The sequence below is a fragment of the Fusarium sambucinum genome, chromosome II (genome assembly GCF_050947815.1).
Source record: "Fusarium sambucinum isolate potato_lamoka chromosome II, whole genome shotgun sequence".
NCBI lineage: Eukaryota > Fungi > Ascomycota > Sordariomycetes > Hypocreales > Nectriaceae > Fusarium > Fusarium sambucinum.
This window is the reverse complement of record NC_139293.1, coordinates 5,743,316-5,762,212: the sequence shown is the minus strand read 5'-3', so window position 1 is coordinate 5,762,212 and position 18,897 is coordinate 5,743,316. Positions and strand designations below refer to the sequence as shown.

General features: G+C 46.8%; 5 protein-coding genes across 5 annotated transcripts; 4 read left to right on the top strand and 1 right to left on the bottom strand.

The window, feature by feature from the left end:
- Positions 1-1,366: 1,366 nt before the first annotated feature.
- Positions 1,367-1,957, top strand: FSST1_008891 (uncharacterized protein; the record flags this gene model as incomplete). The annotated part of the gene is made up of 1 exon (XM_083225817.1): positions 1,367-1,957. One exon carries the CDS (start codon positions 1,367-1,369, stop codon positions 1,955-1,957), a length of 591 nt encoding a protein of 196 aa, XP_083084852.1.
- Positions 1,958-2,177: 220 nt separating this feature from the next.
- Positions 2,178-3,643, bottom strand: FSST1_008890 (uncharacterized protein; the record flags this gene model as incomplete). The annotated part of the gene is made up of 3 exons (XM_083225816.1): positions 2,178-2,945; positions 2,992-3,377; positions 3,427-3,643. The coding sequence occupies 3 exons, from the start codon at positions 3,641-3,643 to the stop codon at positions 2,178-2,180; spliced, it is 1,371 nt and encodes a 456-aa protein (XP_083084851.1).
- A 6,913-nt stretch (positions 3,644-10,556) lies between these two features.
- On the top strand, positions 10,557-12,914 carry FSST1_008889 (POT family-domain-containing protein; the record flags this gene model as incomplete). The annotated part of the gene is made up of 3 exons (XM_083225815.1): positions 10,557-10,978; positions 11,216-12,134; positions 12,411-12,914. 3 exons carry the CDS (start codon positions 10,557-10,559, stop codon positions 12,912-12,914), a joined length of 1,845 nt encoding a protein of 614 aa, XP_083084850.1.
- A 1,063-nt stretch (positions 12,915-13,977) lies between these two features.
- Positions 13,978-15,402, top strand: FSST1_008888 (protein kinase family protein; the record flags this gene model as incomplete). The annotated part of the gene is made up of 2 exons (XM_083225814.1): positions 13,978-14,745; positions 14,794-15,402. 2 exons carry the CDS (start codon positions 13,978-13,980, stop codon positions 15,400-15,402), a joined length of 1,377 nt encoding a protein of 458 aa, XP_083084849.1.
- Positions 15,403-15,844: 442 nt separating this feature from the next.
- Positions 15,845-17,466, top strand: FSST1_008887 (cytochrome P450; the record flags this gene model as incomplete). Its single annotated transcript, XM_083225813.1, has 3 exons — positions 15,845-16,176; positions 16,229-16,423; positions 16,470-17,466. 3 exons carry the CDS (start codon positions 15,845-15,847, stop codon positions 17,464-17,466), a joined length of 1,524 nt encoding a protein of 507 aa, XP_083084848.1.
- Positions 17,467-18,897: the final 1,431 nt, after the last annotated feature.

Genomic DNA, 18,897 nt, shown 5'->3' with positions numbered 1-18,897 from the left:
TGGAGCATCGTTTAATGGGTGACCTCAAACGCTTGATACAACGCCAAATTCGTTCCCACTCCGCATGTGACCAATTGTGGAATGTTTCTTTAGGTTTTCTTTTAACTTGAAATATAATTGCCGCCAGACTTTATGAACAAGTGCAGTTTCCCAGTTCAGTGGAAATAATCCCATTTCGTGATCGGCAGCGAATGGACTTGCCCAAAATTCTTGATCAAGGTTATCGGGGTGAATCAGGTTCGCGATAGCCTTTGAAGATAGTCTTAAATTGCAAAGAGATGGAGATTCTATGAATAGATGAGAAGATGAATTAACTCGGTGAGTAGCCGGGTGAAGCTGTTTGCGTCAGCTTCAAAAGGCAAGGGTCCAGTTTCGGTTTTGAAGGTTTTCATATCCTTGACTTGTATCGTAGGTAGCGTATCTGGGTTTGCTCCTGCATATTGATATCTTATTGGCAGGGGAGAGATTTCCCGCCAAAGTCTTGTGAAGTCTTGCTGTCCGATAATGACAGAACAATCTTCACCCCTTGAACCTTATTTTCGAAAATTTTAGAAACCCAAAAAAACAAGGTTGAACAAGTAAGCGTGACTTCGTGGGGGCTGAATGAAAAGGGTTTCCGCCAGTTCAGTAAGTTAATGCTAAGAAGGACTAAAGTCATCCGAGTTCATAGGGAATTTGTTGATCTGGTTGTTGAACCTTCACCAACCCAGTGCCTACATAAGGCTTAGTAGTAAAAATAATTACTTGCACTGTTTAGAATTTTAGTATAATAAAGTGGTTGATTTGAAGTTTTTATTGGACTCTAAATTTCTCACAAGATTAGACTTTGTCCAACCACGCGAACATTCTACTCAGCAAGATATGCTTCTCGGTGACCGCGCAAAATGCAGGATAGAAGGAGCACCATAATGTTAGATCATTTAGATATACAGCAACATGAGACCCTTACCATATCAGGGGTACATTTTGCGAGACTTTGGGCTTTCAGGTTCGGTCCCTTGAAAAGACACGTCAATAAATTTAATCGCCACTTCAACTTTGTCGACCTAGCGACCCGCCTAATGACTGAGATGCTTAACTCAAATGATACTTCCTATGAAATGCCCGCAGCAGCACGTATGCGTAGTCACGAAAACTCACTTTGTATTTCCAGAGATTTTTAAAAGTAACGTCTTCACACCTCCGGGGCTCCTATATAAAGCGACGTTCCCTCCCTGTCCTCCCATTTTCTTTTTCTTCCCACAACAATCTTCTGCACACAAAAATTCAATCCATATCACAACTCATCTACACTTCTTCCATCACTCACCGCTACTCTTCTACCTTTTACTACCACCACTTCTCAAGTTCTCCAGCATCTGTCATTATGGCCTGTACACGCATCGGATCTGGAAAGAAGGCCCAAGGAGTCGACAGTCACTGTACTTCGTGGGATGACATGGTCCTACCCACCGAGTATTCCTGGACCGACTTGGAAGGAAATGATACAGAGGAGGCCCAGGAAGCTGAGCGTCCCTGCACTACATCGGACAACATGGTCCTTCCCAGGGACGACTTGGAAGACGATGATACACCGGAAGACGTGACTTCCAAACGTATCTGGTTTGGAAAGAAGGCTCAGGAAGTTGAGCGTCCCTGTACTTCATGGGATGACATGGTCCTGCCTACCAAGTATTCCTGGAGTGATTTGGAGGAGGAAGCCACCCAAGAAGATACTCTGGAAGAATATCTATATTCTCCCAAAATATCCAACGCCTACTATGCCAAAGAGAGCAAAATAGAAGCCCGACGAGAAGAGTTGAACGAGAGGCCGGCGCCAGAATATGATACCGATGACGATTGGTCGTCGGATGATGAAGGCGACTGCGACTCCAACAGCGAATACGACGCGGGTGAATTATTCTACGAAGTCGCTTATGAACACTTTGACGACTGGCCGTCGTATCATCAGGACTAACTCGGAGCTTTCGCTAAGTCCTTTCGGCATGTCATGTGGGATAAGTCTGGAAATCCGGCTGCTCACATGTCGTTTGTTTACTTTTTATTGTGGTTCTTTTTTCACTTTACAGGCCATACTGTATAGTTTAAGTATTTCAAATGCCACAATTCATGACTTATTATTATTTTCAGTCCAATGTTTGTGAAACTATGTAATATGTACACTTCAATACTCTGACCTACTCAATAGGAGTAGCCTTGACGTAAGCACAGTCGGGGTCAGAGAAGGGGTCGCCGCAGCCGACATTATTATCCTTCTCGATAAAGACAGCAGGAAGGTTAAAATAACATTGCGGGATCTCACCCCAGGCCAGGTTACCAAAGTCAATGTCATCCGCATCACTAAGCGCACAATCAAGAACTCCGCGGTAGTACTTCTCCCGGTCACCAAGGCCGTAGTCAGCCATCTTTTCATAAATAACCTCGTCAACCTCGACCCAGTCCTTGATACGATTGTTGTTGGGGTTATTGCGCATAACGTAAAAGCAGTACTCCTCGCCGTCTTTGAGAGACATCCACTGGCGGCCAGTTGAGTATCCACAGTCCTCGCGACTTCCATAGCCATCGCGCTTGTCAGCAACGAGGTGAAGTTTAGCAGCCTTCATTACATCGTTCGCAACCTTGGTCTTGATATTGTTGCTGATGGATGAAATGGCGACTTTGACAGCTGCAGCGTCATCGTCGAGGAGGAACCATCCACCGTTGAAGAACTTGGTAATCTTGGACTGGAAAGTATCCCATTTGGGAGCGGGAAGGGAATTGTATTCGTCTTCGGTGCCTCCACCCATAACGATACGGAGGGTGTCTTCGATCTTCTTGGTGGCAGACTCAAAGACGTCGGCGAGCGCTGCCGAGATGGTGCTCTGGTCAATCTCGTCTTCATTCTGGCTAGCAAGACCGGAGAAGATGCCACCCAAGATACCAAAGCCGGCCGCGAACCCATTACCCTTGTCAAGTTAGTGTAAGTTGAGGTATTGAAGATATTGAACTTACGGCACCAGGGACAAGTCCACCGACGGCATTACCCATGCTAGATGCAGCAGCCAGCCAACCCAAAACATTGCCAGCATCATTCTCACTGCCATCAAAGTCCTTCACCATCTGGCCGATTCGGAGACTACTAATTAGGGTCTCGTCAGTGAGCTGTCTCTTCAGCTCATTGAACTTGGCGTGGACACCCTTGGCAGCCTGGAAGATCCAGTAAGAGTTCTTGCCAATGATTGTGTCTTGGCCGTACTTGTCCCACTGGTCTTCACAGCTCATGTCGTTCAAGGGCTTGCACTGAGACCCAAGAACACCGCAGCCAGCGGCACCACTCTTGCCGCTGGTACCATCCATGACTTGGCTTTCGACATTCTTGAGCCAGTTATTCTCGTGTTCTGTGTTTGTCAGTTTCTACAATCAAGAGGACATGTATAAGAGACTTACCCCACTGCATGAGAATAAACATATCGAGCTGTCCGCCGGCTCCGGAATCTTCCCAGAGCTTATCGACACCTTCGGGAGTTCGTGTATCCCATCCATTCCCATCCCATCCTTTACAGAGAGTTTCCTTCTTGTCCCAAGCAGCGGGATCAAGTCTCTTGGACATAGGGGAAGCGCTTGCCATGGTGGCAAGCGCCAGAATGGCGGCGTTGGACTTCATGATGTAAAGGGCGACAGTAAAGAAAGACTTGGTTGAACGAGAGTAAAAGTTGGGGATCCAAGGGGAATTTTTGTTGTGACTGAATAGCCTGCCAGAAACAAGTGATCGAAGTGCAAGCGGCCAGCTATATATATCGAAAAGTTGCATGATTGATGGTGAAACTGGCTTGGAAATTAACATGAATCATGAAGTTACAAAGGATTCAATTCCCCGACTCTCGTTCCGCAAAAGGAGCCGTGCGTCGAGATTCAGGATGAGATGTTTGCAGGATGCGGTGGAGATCATCAGCTTATCGTTGTAACGCGATTTACTTTAAGTGGAAATCCAATAAGTAATGCATAGAAAAAGGGTGAGAGTCTTGGATGAGACTCGATTGATGATTGTGTCCTGTTGCTAACTTATCTATTTCCTTTTGGAGGATGTTGTGACGTTGGCCAACTGAGAGACTGGGCTGCGCTTTGCGATACAGATGAATGAAAAGAGATGACTATTAATAACAAGGCATCAAATATACTACGTGTATAATTCTTGTGGCTTCAATCTGCTTTGCTGACTTGCATGGCCGAATTCGTCTGGATATTCTGACAATCCAGAGAAAGAACCTCGCCTTATTTTCACCTCTAATTACAATCATCACTACATTTGAAACCTTGGCAGAAATCCTTCTGATGTTGAAACAGTCAATCAGCCTTATTGTGGAAAAAAAGGATTCGCAAGCACGATCCACCGTCAGTTCGGCAATAAATTAGGGCTTGGCGAGTGCCGGGACCAACTCTTTCAGTGGCTGAGCCCTCCGAAACAACCCTGTAATACGCTATTAGATTGGCCAGTTTGTGCACCACGAACTGGGCAATTTATGGAAGCTTTGTACGTCTGCCCGCCACGTTCACTTGCTGATCATTAAGCTATCACGACATCTGACAGGAAAGGAAGAGTTAAACTAGGATGTCGCCTTTGGTATTTTAATTCTGTATGCTCTTCAACTCACCTCTAGGGTATGGTTCATCAATACCAAATGGTAAACGTCGTTTGACATTATCTTAGTAACAAAATCCGAAATATACTCTTTGCCATATGTCGAATCTACCTATACCGATATAAAACCTGCGAGATCCAATATTTATAGTAGAGAAAACATTCGTACAAAGGCATTTCTTCCGAGTAAGACTAGCACTATCCTTTTGTCTCGGCAGGTGCGCAAAAGATATAAATATTGAATAAAACTTATAAGACTAGCTTTGAGCCATGCTCAGCGGCTACATTTGACACAACCAATACTAAACAGTATGCAGAGTGCAGCGTCAAGGCGTTCATTCTTCGTATCCGACGATGCAGTCTGGCCAGCTACAAAGCTGCCAGCCATACCAAGAAGAAACAAAACGTTGAGTAGACGAGTCATGATGAGAGATGAGATGTTGATCCAGTATAGTGACGAGATACTTTTTTGATGGGGGAGCTTCTCAAAGTCTAATCGATGCAGTGAGGGCGGTATATCACGAAACATAGGGCTCCAAGAGCAACCTTATTCTCACATAATACAAAAGCACTGCTAAGCAGCCCACTTATTCTTCCTTCAACACAAAGACACACAAAAAGATCAAGCTGTCAGTATAGTGACGAGATACAAAACAAAGGGCATGATTTGAGACGCGACCCTTTTGGTATTTAAGTCACCGACATCGTGTCTTGCTAAGAACTTACCCCTGACGCCGACTTAACCGGAACAAAAATGATTGGCGGGTGAAAGGGTCTGGAAATTGATCATTCCAGGGATCTTGAGGCGCTAGGAATATCTAATTAGTGTAAATACGAAAGACGAAATTACTAGGTCACCTAGGGACTTTTCAAAGCAGACTTTTGGACTGTTTATTTCTGCTGAGAGAGAGTCTTTTCTGTCACCCATTGAATGGACCTTGTAAGGCAAGCGAATGAAACCGATGTGTCGGGCCTAGCGGCCTCTGCGCCTCATAATGGTCTCACCGAAGGATTCATCTTGCGGCGTATGTCCATTACGGTCGAAGTAACGTTTGATCAACGCCATAAATAACGTCGTGAGTCAGATAGATCTCGTGGCATATAAGTCGTTTGAAGTTTGAATTTATACGAGATTAGCGGTTGTATACGAGATGTACTACCGATAAAGCATAGAGTTTCAAGTATATAAATTGTACTACGATTTTTCATGTTATAATCTATGCATTCTAGTAACTCTATTATGTTTCCCTACGCAAGTTCTTATGTCCATACGGCGTTGAACAGACATTTGTATGAGTTACCCATCTTACCCTTTGAAAGTTCATTGTCAACATCTTCAAGGCCTTGGCTTGAACTGTACTGGCCAGACGCACTGCAACCGTTACCGGGTTCTGGGCAGTAAGCATGTCAAGCGCACCCATAGAAGAAGCTAACGGTTAATCTCATCTCAGGCAAGCAGAGAAGCACAATCATCTTCTAAGCAAGCTTGAACAGAGGTGTGAGAGCCTTCATCGGCGACGGTGGCATAAGTGTTACACTTGACGAGCACGCCATGATGCCATCAACTAGTTGGTACTGGATAATATATAGGAATGTTATCCTTACGCTTTATGTATCTGACGATATGGCGACTCTGGGCCCTCTGTTACCTCGACGACTGGTGTTAAGGATCCGCTATCACCACATATCAAGGTCCAATCCTTTTCTCGCTTACGGTAGGCCGTAACTTGTCCTTACTTCACATTAACCCCGTGCTTCCCCTACTTGATAAGCAATATCTAGCCCACTAGATTGCGGTGTAATCACGATAGCACTTCCCGGACTGGTCGAGATACAACCCGGCGCTGCATTATATCCTTCTGGCTTGAGCCTCGACGGAATAACATTAGAAAGGGCAAAGCAATATCGTGAGCTTTTAAGAACGCTAAAGGGGATGGAGTTCAACTTCTTTTGATTAGGGGGGAAAAGATAAGGGGCGATGGAAAGTAGAAGAAAGCCGTAAAATACGACTAGGAGATCCCAATATCTGTAGTACTTGTTCGTAGAGGATGGCAACGGTAGAGAGGAAGAATAGAGACAATGAACCGCAGGGCAAGACTCATTACTAGGACTAAAAGGCAATGGTAATGGTTTCAGTACGACGAGGCAGTGCCAGGTCTCATGTGACTTCGAGGTCCTGCTCTTTGGTATACATTATATACAAGGGCAAAGGCAATACGTTTAGCCACAACGAAGAGAGGATTGATTGCAGCATGCTTGTAGTAGTGATCGACTTAGTGTGGCTGCTTCATATCGGCTAAATAGATATGAAATCTAAGTGGTATATGTCGTTTTAGGTCTCAAGCAGATAATTTGGGTCTCTAAGATACTTTGTGACACTCGGCTCCGAAACGCGTCGTCTGCTATCCTGGCCCTGTTAATAGACGTCGGCTTTCGATGGGCAGGGAAGCGTGATCGAAGATTCCAGGGTGAATCAGTCGATTTCGATCTAGTTATCAGCCTGATCGAGTATTTAATGTCAATATCTACACTCATAAATGCACCCAAACCGCGTACAGTACCCGGCTAGAGGGCGGAAATTCCGTATTTGCAAATACCTCCCTGGAGTCCCCGGTGAGTTCGAGTTCGAGTTCGAGTTGATCGCAAACTGTTACAAGCAAACAAAGCGATGGTTCGGCAGCACGGTATGTTCACCAGCATGGATTAAATCTTGGCTGGTGTGGATGGGAAAACAAGACTTGAATGACCAATGTCGGACTGACAGGTCAAGAACAGACCATGCAGTAGGGCTGTACCATACGACATGGCCAACCACAAAAAGGAATTCTAGATGTTGATCACAGTATTCTAGAGCTTCCTTATCGAAACACATGTCTGGAAAGGCTGTGGAAGTAACCTGGATTTCCCGTGAATGGAGCTAATGGCGGACCTGGGAGGGTTACAATGTCTATTCAACGGGGTTACCTGCACCTCTGAGCTACCCTTTCTGTACCGCGGATCAGTTTACCCATCGTGTGCCATGGTAGGATGTCTCTGGGCCCACTCAATGGGTTTCAGGGATGTTGATTCCCTGGAATGGGCTGGACCGAGTGATCAGACAGGCCAATACGGTGCGGTATGTGTGATTTGCCTATTCCGTATGATGCGATTTATTACAGGAAGGATTGTACTTTGGTGTCAGAGATAGGTGCTGACATGGAGCGCAAATTGAAACCATACTGGAATGTGTTTTAAGTGTTTAATAATCTGATAGACCTGCCTATTCAGTAATTGTCATCACATGGGTTATACAGTCATTCGACCATCGGTTTGAACATGCCAAGATGGTGAAAACTTGCCAAGCAAAATGTCATGATTATTTGTTGATAGGATATGATACCAAGAAAAAGTCTGCCGAAAACCGAAAGATTGGACAATTGCGTGCTCTTAGATGATGTCTCTCCAGCGTGGTATTCCTTGCTTGTCGGCCGAAAAAGGACCCTATCGAATCCGCCCGTCTTGGCTCACACTACGACAAGCCTTGCTCGAGGTTAGCTTCTGCTTGGCTGCGCTGCGGCTCTGCGGTTAAAGCGTCGGTTACAGAATTTGCATGTTAACAATTATTTACGCAACAATTTCAAGGTGTCAAGCACGAAATCACGACTTGATCTTGCGACTTGAGATTAGACTATGGCGAAATCTGGGGAGAGCCTGTTTCTGTTACTTGATGAATTGGGATTGACAAATTTGGCCACATAAGCATACAATGTTTATTGCGGGCGACAAAAGATACGAGCTCCACTGTAACAGAAGAAGAAGAGAAGAATCCGAGGCGCTAGACAAAGGGTCCTTTGCTTGTGGATATTATCAGCGGTAGCACGCAGTGGCTCGTCGGGGGGTTTCACTGCAGGGATAGTGTTGGGTCGTGCAAAAAGAGTCCGTCTTGGCCTTAGACCTCTAAGGATTCACCATACCAAAAGTTCCGATTAGCAAAACGCCACGCGCGCCTACAGTCCGTTCTTGGTAATGGCTTTTAAACGCGAACGAAACAGTTTCTCTTTTGATGTAGGAGACGAAAGGCAAAAGGTCCTGTTCCCCCAGGCATTATACGGGGTTTTACATAATTGATTTGTTCCCCGCAACGCACGAGACCATGACCGGTAGGAGGGTAAAGTCAAACCTGTAACCTTGTTCGACAAGCTTAACTTGTTGGTGGAAGGAGGACCCAAAAGGGGCAGCTCAAGGTGAATCTGTGAGGTAAGAAAATCCATTCTCAGAGGCCAACGGTGATGCATCTAATGTTAATTTGGTGGGGATACCTTTGACAGGACTCCAGGGTTGGCTGTCCTTTTACGATGGAGCTTAATTAGACGCGGTGGATTGGGCTTTTTGGAGTAACATTTCCGGGGCATTATCAGTAGCATTGGAGCTGTGACGAGAAGGTATTTGAACGATACTCGGGTTCAATGCAGAGTGATTCGCCAGTGCTATCTTCAACTGTCAGACTCATTGTTCTAGAGCTTCAAGTAATCTCGATGTCAGCGTTAGAAATACTCGCCACAGAATCGCTATCCCACTGTATTCCCGAAGCTGTAACAACCGTAACCAGGTTAGGAAGGTTACCGTTACATGAGGTGAAGAAATCAGGAGGCAAACTGCACCATTATCGCAAGGCTAACGTGTGCGCGAGTCGCGTTATCAATTATATTGTAGCGTCAACTTGTGAGGTTTATTGATGGTAAATTATTTGCGACACGAATATGAAGCATAAGGATTGTGGGTTTCCAATTTCTCGTCGGGGTATTCCGATGAGCACGGTCTTGAGCTAACTCTAGAGTACGCCCAAAGCACGCGACAGTTTGTTTTCTCTTCTAATGTCACTGCCAAGACAAGGCATGACATACGCAAGCCACTTTCATCACTTTGTTGTAAGAGTAAACATTACGACATTCACAACCAGGAACGATCTACGCCAAGGGAAAGCCATTCTTCAAAGAGTCCCTCTTGGCAGCTGAAACGGTAACCAAGATGAAGCCACAGATTGCCGCTCCCGTCTTCTAAATTCCTGTGGCTTGACCCAATAAGAAGCTGGAAACCTGAATCGGAGCCGGAAGACGCCCAGCTCCGAGAGGCAACTGTCCCATTTGTGCCTCGGCACCTCGATACGCCACGCTTCTATTCATGGCTTCGCGAAACAATGTTACTGCATCAATGCATCGTCGCACCTCCAGCAGAAGAGGTTCAGACTCTGCATCAAAGCTGAGAATAAAGCACAAGCTGAAGCTGAAGTTGAGAATTGACCACAGCTCGGATATAACCACTGCTCCGGGATTCCAAGAAATGTCAAGAGATGGCCAAGCAACTAATCTGCCGTCTTGGCCCCGAGCCTCAAAACCAACGACATGACCATCGGCCGACTGAAGTGCTGTAATGCTCCTCCAAAAGGTCGACCTTCCCTGTTAGGCGATAAGACATCGGCAAAAGGACCGAACATCTGTCTACCTTGTCCGTTAGTGCTCGGGCCTTGACCCCGCATGTGGCATAACCTCTGTTACATGGCCTTGGGGACTTTTGTTCTGGGGTCGTCAATTGGTGCTAGCGAAGATAAGGTCGTTGTCTCCACTCATTAACTCTACTGTTGATAGACTACAGTTTGTCAAGTCAAAGAGGAAACTCTGGGGTCTGGTCTGTTACAACTGCTATCATGCTGGGATCGTCGCTTCATCCTAGCCCCCAGGGAAGGTGGCAACGGCCAAGCCCGTCCTGTCGGATATTGGAGATGTGCATTTACCTCTAAGTCTGGGGCAACACGACCCATTCCTGCATCTGATATATAACCATCCCGTATCCTCCCACTTCTCCGTTTCCTTTCCCTCAGGGCATCCTCGACATCTCGTTTAACCCCCCTTCGTTTCAACAGTCTTTCCCACATCAGACTGCCAGCAGGACTCAAGTCAAAATGACTTCCACCGGTCCTATCGACAACGACGCCATCGCCCGCTCAGGGCTCGCAGACCCCGAGACTCATGGCATCCCCCAGGTCGCCGCCAAGGGCTCCATGGACGTAACACGCCGCTCCGTCTCCGACTCTGACGATGAGCTTCCCACACAGGAGGAGCTTCAGACTCTCCGTCGTGTTTCTGGAAAGATCAAGTGGGCCATGTACACCATTGCCTTTGTAGAGGCTTGCGAGCGTTTCTCCTACTACGGTTCCGCTGTCCTCTACACAAACTTCGTTGCACAGAAGTTGCCTCCAGGGTCCACCACTGGTGCTCCTCTTGATGTTGATGGTCAGGCTGGCGCTCTTGGCATGGGTCCCAAAGCCGCCCAGGGTATCTCTCTGTTCAACCAGTTCTTCGCTTATCTGATGCCTCTTGTCGGGTAAGTTACATCTCATCTCGTCTCATCTTGCTGTCAGCAGCTATTTTCCCCAAAATAGAGCATCCCAAAGAGGATTTAACGAGCCTTGAATTTCACTATCTAAAGAGGGGAAATCGGCTCTGTTTTGTTCAACAGAGCAGCCTCGCACGTGACTGTGAGCTCCACCAATCACGGTGCCGCATCTGCTGACACATCTCGTCTCGTCTCATCTCTCGAATCTCACTAACATCTCAACAGTGCCTGGGTTGCCGATGCTAAGCTCGGTCGTTTCGTCACCCTTCACATTGCTATTGCCATCTCTACCATTGCTCACGTTATTCTGGTTGCTGCTTCATCTCCCAACGTGATTGTCAGGAAAGATCCTGCATTCGGTGCCTTCATCGTCGGTCTCATCACTCTCTGCGTCGGAACTGGTTTCTTCAAGGCCAACGTATCTCCCCTCCTGGCTGATCAGAATGAGGACACCAAGATGCGCGTCGAGGTCCGCAACGGCGAACGAGTTATTGTCGACCCTGCCGTGACAAACACCCGTGTCTTCCTCTACTTCTACCTTGCCATCAACATCGGTTCCGTCTGCGGTCAGATTGCTATGGTCTACGTTGAGAAGTACCACTCCTTCTGGCTTGCCTTCTTTATTCCGACTGTGTTTTTTCTGATTGCTCCCATTGTACTGGCTGTCAACAAGAAGAAGTACAAGCTCAAGCCTGCGACTGGTTCCGTCCTGTCCAAATTCTTGCGCATGTTCATCTACGTCTCCAAGCGTAGCCCTGCTTTCCGACCCAACTGGGAGCACGCCAAGCCCTCTCAGATTCCTGTTGACCAGCGCCCTGCCTGGATGACCTACGATGATGCCTGGGTTGACGAAGTCCGACGTGGTCTCATGGCCTGCAAGGTCTTCCTCTACCTACCCGTCTTCCATCTGGCTTACAACCAGATGACCGGTAACCTGACCACTCAGGCTTCCACCATGGTTCTCAACGGTGTCCCCAACGATGTCATACAAAACCTTAATCCCATAAGCATATGCCTGATGGTCCCAATCATCGATCATGTTCTGTATCCCGGTCTCCGAAAGCTGGGAATCTCTTTCACCCCCATCAAGCGTATGACAGTCGGTTTTTTGATCTCCGCCCTATCCATGGTCGCCTCTGCAGTGGTAAGTACTATCTTTTCAATATCAATACTTCCTTGTTTTTGTTTTTGTGTTGTGAAAGAGGGAGATTTGTTGCCGTTTGTTCAGATCTCATATTCCAATATGAGGTTTGGTCTGATGTTGAGCCCTGTGGCGCTAGTGTGGCGCTAGTGTGACGCACTGTGCCATTACTGTGTTTACACTGCCTTCATACTGTTAAGCGTGCGGCTCCTTTCGGAGTGTCGGCTGCTATGAGGAAATCTTTTCAATATCAAATAACTCGATGCTAACTTGTAACAGATGCAATACTACATTTACCAAAAGAGCCCCTGTGGCAAGTATGCCAACGGTGACGACCCTTCAACTGGCGAGAAGTGCGCTCCCGCCGACATTAACGTCTGGGCTCAGTGCCTTCCCTACATCTTCATCGGTCTCGGTGAGATCTTCACCAACGTCACTTCTTACGAGTACGCCTACTCCAAGGCCCCCGAGAACATGAAGTCACTTGTCATGAGCGTCAACCTCTTCATGTCTGCCTTTGCCTCCGCCATCGGACAGGCTTTCACGCCTCTCTCCGATGACCCTCTTCTTGTCTGGAACTACACCGTTGTTGCTGTCATCGCCTTTGTCGGTGGTGTTGCTTTCTGGTTCCAATTCAAGCACCTCGATGGTGAGGAAGACAAGTGGAACATGCTCAAGGCCTCAGAGTTCCAGGGTGGATACCAACCCAACGCTGTTGAGAACAAGGTTGCTGATGAGCATGAGGAGCCTTCCAATGCTCCTCGGGATATTGAGAAGATGTGACTCCCAAAGGAGTGCAAGAGTTGCTATCGCTTTAGTTAAGATACCACTAGTATAATGATCTGGATTACTTTAAGATAATTGAATCCATTTACTGCATCACGCTTTGTCAAAGAAATAATTTGAACTTGATGCTCATTACTGTAATATGTTCCATGACGGATCTTCTGCGTAATTGATTGATGAGTATCCGGCATCTTAATCATCTATCTAGTGGTGTTAGTGGGATGATGTGTTTGATGACCGCTTTCATATATGCACTGTTACTATAAAAGGATCAATACTTACCCTTGTACTTATGGTTTAAAGATCCTTCCAAGTGGTCATATTCGTAGCAGAAACACTAGTGTTCCAAGTCTTGGGCTAACAAAATAAACAACCTAACAAGTCTGTTCTGTTAATGATAAGTTCACATGCTAATTCCGTCTCTGGTGTTCAGCGACCAATTCTTGATACATTGAGGTCTTCCAATTGTTATGCGATTAAATGACTTGAGTTGAGCGTACTGTAGGGTTCTTATCTTTGTTCTCCGTTGTAGCAATAATATCAGTGGCTGTTGTAAACGACCTGAATCGCTAGCCATTATGATAAGTCGGATCGCGTGTCTAATGGCTTTGTACAATATTCAAGCACAAGGTAAAGAGATGTTATAGCCATGGTTAGTCTTTTTGTGCTTTCATTAAATACCAAGCTTATGCTGTCGTTTAAAGGCGGCGTTGAAAAAACTGTTTTAAATAATATATCTTTATGATTACCATTCACAGGAGACCAAGCTTGAGGAATTAATGAACAAAGCCACCGACATGAAGAAAACAACAGTGCTACCTTTGTACTCAAAAGGTAATTGGTTTGCAAGGAAGAGGTCAAGAAACAGTATATCGGCACCTACTGCCACTGCCACTGCCTACCACTGCTGGGTACTGCCTGCCGCATCGACAACAATCTACCTCCGCCGGAAATACTAAAATACCACCAGCTCTGAAATTTCTAAATCCGACACAGCACAACCATCCTCCTCTGGTCTATCTTTCACGACACAACCGCATGCCCCCGGGTTGTCTGCACCATGGCATCCTCCCAGTACTGTAGAGCTGGTCCTGTCATCTTTACTCTCATCCCGCTCAATACTGCCTCAACCAACGTCCAGGAAGACGTCCGCAACAGACGCTTCTGCAAAAGACCCGGTCGGCACACGCCTTCGGATGAGATTCACATCACCTTCAACCCTCATCGCTGTGAAGGTATCTATCCGTCCACAATCGGCCGGACAGGGCACATCAAGCTACCCAAATCGTTCCCCGCGAACATCCAGTGCGCTTTTGAGATACATAAAGACACTGGAGAGGTTATGCTTGTGGATAGGTCACCTAACCAGACTTGCTATGTGCGCTATACCACCAACGTATTCAGCGAGCTACTGGATTTCAGAAATTTCGGAGCCACTGTCATTTGCCCGCATGCCAGAGAAATCATACTCCACTTCGGCGAGAGAGGAAGTCCTTTTTGGATGGAATGGAGTATGGATTGGAAGATGTCAGGGCCGATCGACATGCAGGCTTGGGCAGCGCAAGTAGGTTTCCATGCTCGGATCGGACAAACCATGGCACTCCGAAGCATTCCGTCAACAAGACGTTTAGATTTCGATGCTGCTAATCGAGAGAACCGGTATCTTCCACGCGACAAAATCAAAGAAGATGATGCCTCAGTAGTCACCAAGGGCATCGATGCACTCACTGGCCATCCTGTGGTCATCAAGACGGTCGTAGATGGGAAACCTGGCCGCTATCGCTTGGAGGGAGAGGCGAGAAAGGAACTCACCACCGATTTGAACCATGTAAGGATATTTGAATCCGCTTCTTGAACCCAGAACTAACGTCAACAGCCTCACGTGATGGAGTTCTTCCAAGTCGAAATCATGGGAGACCACTTCTATCTTGTCATGGAGCTGCAAGATGGCAATATCTATGACCTCGCGCGCAGCGAGGGCTTCGCGAATGCCCGAGGCTTATTCCAGCTTGGGGAAAACGTAGGTCGACCTCTAATGCATCAAATGTTACAAGCCTTGGACTATCTTTCGTTGAACGACATAATCCACCGGAATGTTGAGCCAAAGAACATCCTATATCGTCGCATCGACGAACACGCCTACCACTACCGTCTCGCTGGCTTTAATATGGCGACAACGGCCCCCCACCCGCTTCTTGGCGATGGAATGTCATTATTCATGGCGCCCGAGGTTGAGGATCTGGATCCCGACGATCCCCATACGACCAAGATTGACATCTGGTCACTCTGTGTCTCGTTCTGTTGTATATTTGACTTCGGCCTGACCTATGATGACAAAGTTTATGACACGCATGGCCGCGTGCATGCAGATTGGATTCCTGTTCTCGAGGCTATGGCGGCTGATGACTCCAAGCTCCGGGTTTCAGCTGGCGATGTGCTGACGGAGATGTTTGAAGGAACCGGGCGAGTTACCGATGTCGAGTGAAGTAGTCGTCGCGTATCATGGCGCAAATACTGCTAAACAACAAGGTTATTCATTCAATCCGCGCGGGATGGCAAAGGAATATATACGGGGGCACGGGATCTGGAGTTTTTCTTTTCTTTTTTTCCACGAATTACTACGATCGACAGCAATAGATTCCTTTCATGAAAGCTCAAATAGTAACCAGGATCACGCCAAGTTCTAACGCATCCTTTTGGTCGTAGGTCAGCCTTATCATAACGACCCAGTCTTCAAGCAGCCAATCAGGCCTCTCTGAGTGCGCAACGCCCCGCAACGCTTTGGGGGTGACACTCCTGCAGAATGTCAGCTTTGATATTGATGGGTAAAGATGTTTTTCTATGGCAGGTTTACTTATAAATACCTCTGTTCCTCGCTCCATAAACATGCTATGAGCAACACTCCTTTACCTTGTACAAACATCACTATGACTGTGATTCACTTTCTTTGTTCCAGCGCCTTGGCCTGGGTTACTTACCTCATCTTCAAGTACACTCAACTGGAACGTACGAAATGCCCTTTGCCACCATGCCCTAAAGGGTTACCTATTTTCGGAAACGTACTTGATCTCCCCCCACCGGGCACGATAGAGTGGCTTCACTGGCAAAAGCATAAAGACAAATATGGCCCAATCTCTTCTGTCTCCGTTCTTGGACAGTTATTTGTCATACTGCACGACAAACAGACCATCGCAGATCTGTTGGAGATGCGTGCCTTGAAAAGTGCTTCAAGGCCAAAGCTGGTGTTTGCGGGTGACGTGTAAGAAATCTCTCAGCCTCGTGATCTTTCTTTGCTAACCTTTGCTACACAGTGTTGGGTATGATAGCATCATGGGCATGATGCCGTTTGACAGGACGTTTCGGTTGCATCGCAAGCTCACGGCGACCCAAGTCAGCAGCAAGTCCATCGGCAGATTCGAGCCGATACAGGAACTTGAGATTCTGCGACTGCTACAGCGCATCTACAAAGACAATAATGGTGGTAATCTACCCGAACATTTGAACCAGTAAGCCACCCTTTGTGTCAAGTAAAAACTATCTAACGAGTCAAAGAGTATCAGGTTCCATCATGCTCCGCATTCTCTACAACTACGAAACGGACCCCACTAAGAACGACCATATCGTCTCCATGGCCAATACAGTCATGGAAGAGTTCTCGAAAGCGACAAGTCCAGGTGCTTGGATGGTAGACTTGATACCGTGGCTCAAATACCTACCAGAATGGATGCCCGGTGCAAGCTTCAAAAAGACAGCCAAGATCTACCGGAAGCATCTTCTGCAAAATGTCAAAGACCCTTACGATTACGTGAGAGATCAGATGGCCCGAGATAACGACAACGTCTCGTATGTTGCTGGTTTGGTCAAAGACATCCATCGTAAAATCGATCCAGAAGAGGAGAGTGTCATCCAGTGGACGGCTGCTTCTATGATGAACGCTGGCACAGACACAACTGGCGCCACACTTTTGTCGTTCTTTGCGGCCATGGTCATCTACTCCGATGTTCAGAAGCGAGCACAGGAGGAGATTGATCGTGTCGTTGAGGGTTCACGTCTCCCTTCCTTCGACGACAAGGTCAACCTTCCTTACATCAATGCGATCGCCCAAGAAGCATTGCGGTGGCATACACTCGCACCCATGGGGTTCCCACACATGACTACTGAAGACGACACTTACAAAGGTTACTTTATCCCGAAGAACACTCTCTTATTCCCCGCAGTATCTTCAATTACGCATGACCCAGAGATATATCACGACCCGATGACCTTCAAACCTGAACGGTATTCTGAACCGTACAATGAGCCTTCGCCGTCTGATGTAGTATTTGGTTTTGGACGTAGAACTTGTCCGGGCAAGTGGATTGCTGAACAAACAATGTTCTTAATTATTGCACAGACTTTGGCTGTTTTCAATATTGAGAAAGATGTGGATGTGGAAGGGAAAGAAATCGATGTGGTATATGAGCAGTTGCCGGGAGTTATTGCCAGGGTGAAACCATTTCCTCATAAGATTGTACTTAGGACTGAAGGACATAGAAGATTTGTGGAATGATGACCTTGCTGTTTTTTCCTGTTTATCATTTTGCCGAGAAAGCAAGCTAATTCTGAAAGCTCAGTATAACACGACCAGTAGGAACGAGCCAAGGAATCACCAATTATGGCATATGCCCGAGACAGGTAGGGCGTTAAATTCATCCGTGTACACATGTTGGGTCTGCGAGCCGAAGCCCGAGTCTTGAGTTTCCTGGAAACTTTAATGAAGAATTGTAGTCTTTCATGATCCATGCTGGAATATGCTACCGGACTGTTTCTCCCTCAAAACGGCCATTAAATATGAGAAGAACGACATTGCTCAGTGTCTCTATGACATGGAAAGACATTGTCAGAGAGATCCGCGCCACGGACATCAGTCAACATCACAACGCGAACCCTTTCACTATGAGTTCTATTTTCAAGCTTGCTGTTGGCGAAAAACGTATATAATTGCACTTAAGATATCCTACAATGGTATCTGGCAGACAGCGAAACGACCTCATCTCTTAAGAGTCTCGCATCCTATGTACTCCTCACCTACCCCAATTTCACATTTGAAATCGTGTGCATGCCAGAAGAGGGACCTTGCGGGTTTTCCAAAGCCAAATACCATTCACACGGCGAATGCTACGGAAGCAGCATGTTAAGAGATTGCAAGGGGACGTATGCACCATACCTGCCGAGGGCTGCCTGCCTAAGAGCTACCTGAAAGCGTAACCTACATAGATCAGAGGGTATCAGTCATGAAGAACATTTATTGTTGGCTACAGAGCAAAGTAAGAAGTTAGTATTGGGCTTTGGGAACCATCAATAACCATAAAAAGTATATTGATTATCTTCTGCATCTCCCTTTTCTTGTATTCGTTTCGATAACCTGGATGATTCGGCTTTCCCCGGAGATATTGTTCCATGATCGCCTGAGTCTGCAGTGAACCATTGGCCGCTCAAGGCATAAGAGACAATATCAATAGGTCGCTCTAGGCCCTCTAGACCATACTCTTACATACTTCATGTTTGTACCTCAAAGTCATTAGCTTCCGCACATTGCGAGTCAATATTTGCATAGAACAAGGAGGTTGGGTTACAGCCTCGGTCATGCATTTTCAGGGAGAAGGGTCTTCTCCAGTCATGTAGGAGCTGTTGTTTTCAAGTCTATCTGAAAGGAGAAGTGTCTCCAGTCATGTTTTCAGAGAGAAGTTTTTCCGGTCATCGAGGCAATGCCTCAAGCGTCACAGGTTTAGGGGGATGGTCTCCCTGGTCAGCTGTGACGGTTTTTTGTTTTTTTTTTTGTTTTGAAGGTGGCGTTAGGTGGAGGGCGTGTGGGAGGTAGGGCGGCGATTCTGGCGTTTTGGGTAGGTATCTTGGGGTTGGCATCAGTTTGGTATCTTGGGTTGGTTCGTTTGGCAGAGACTGACGATCCGGGCCGGCGCAGCGCCCGACAAGTGCTTCT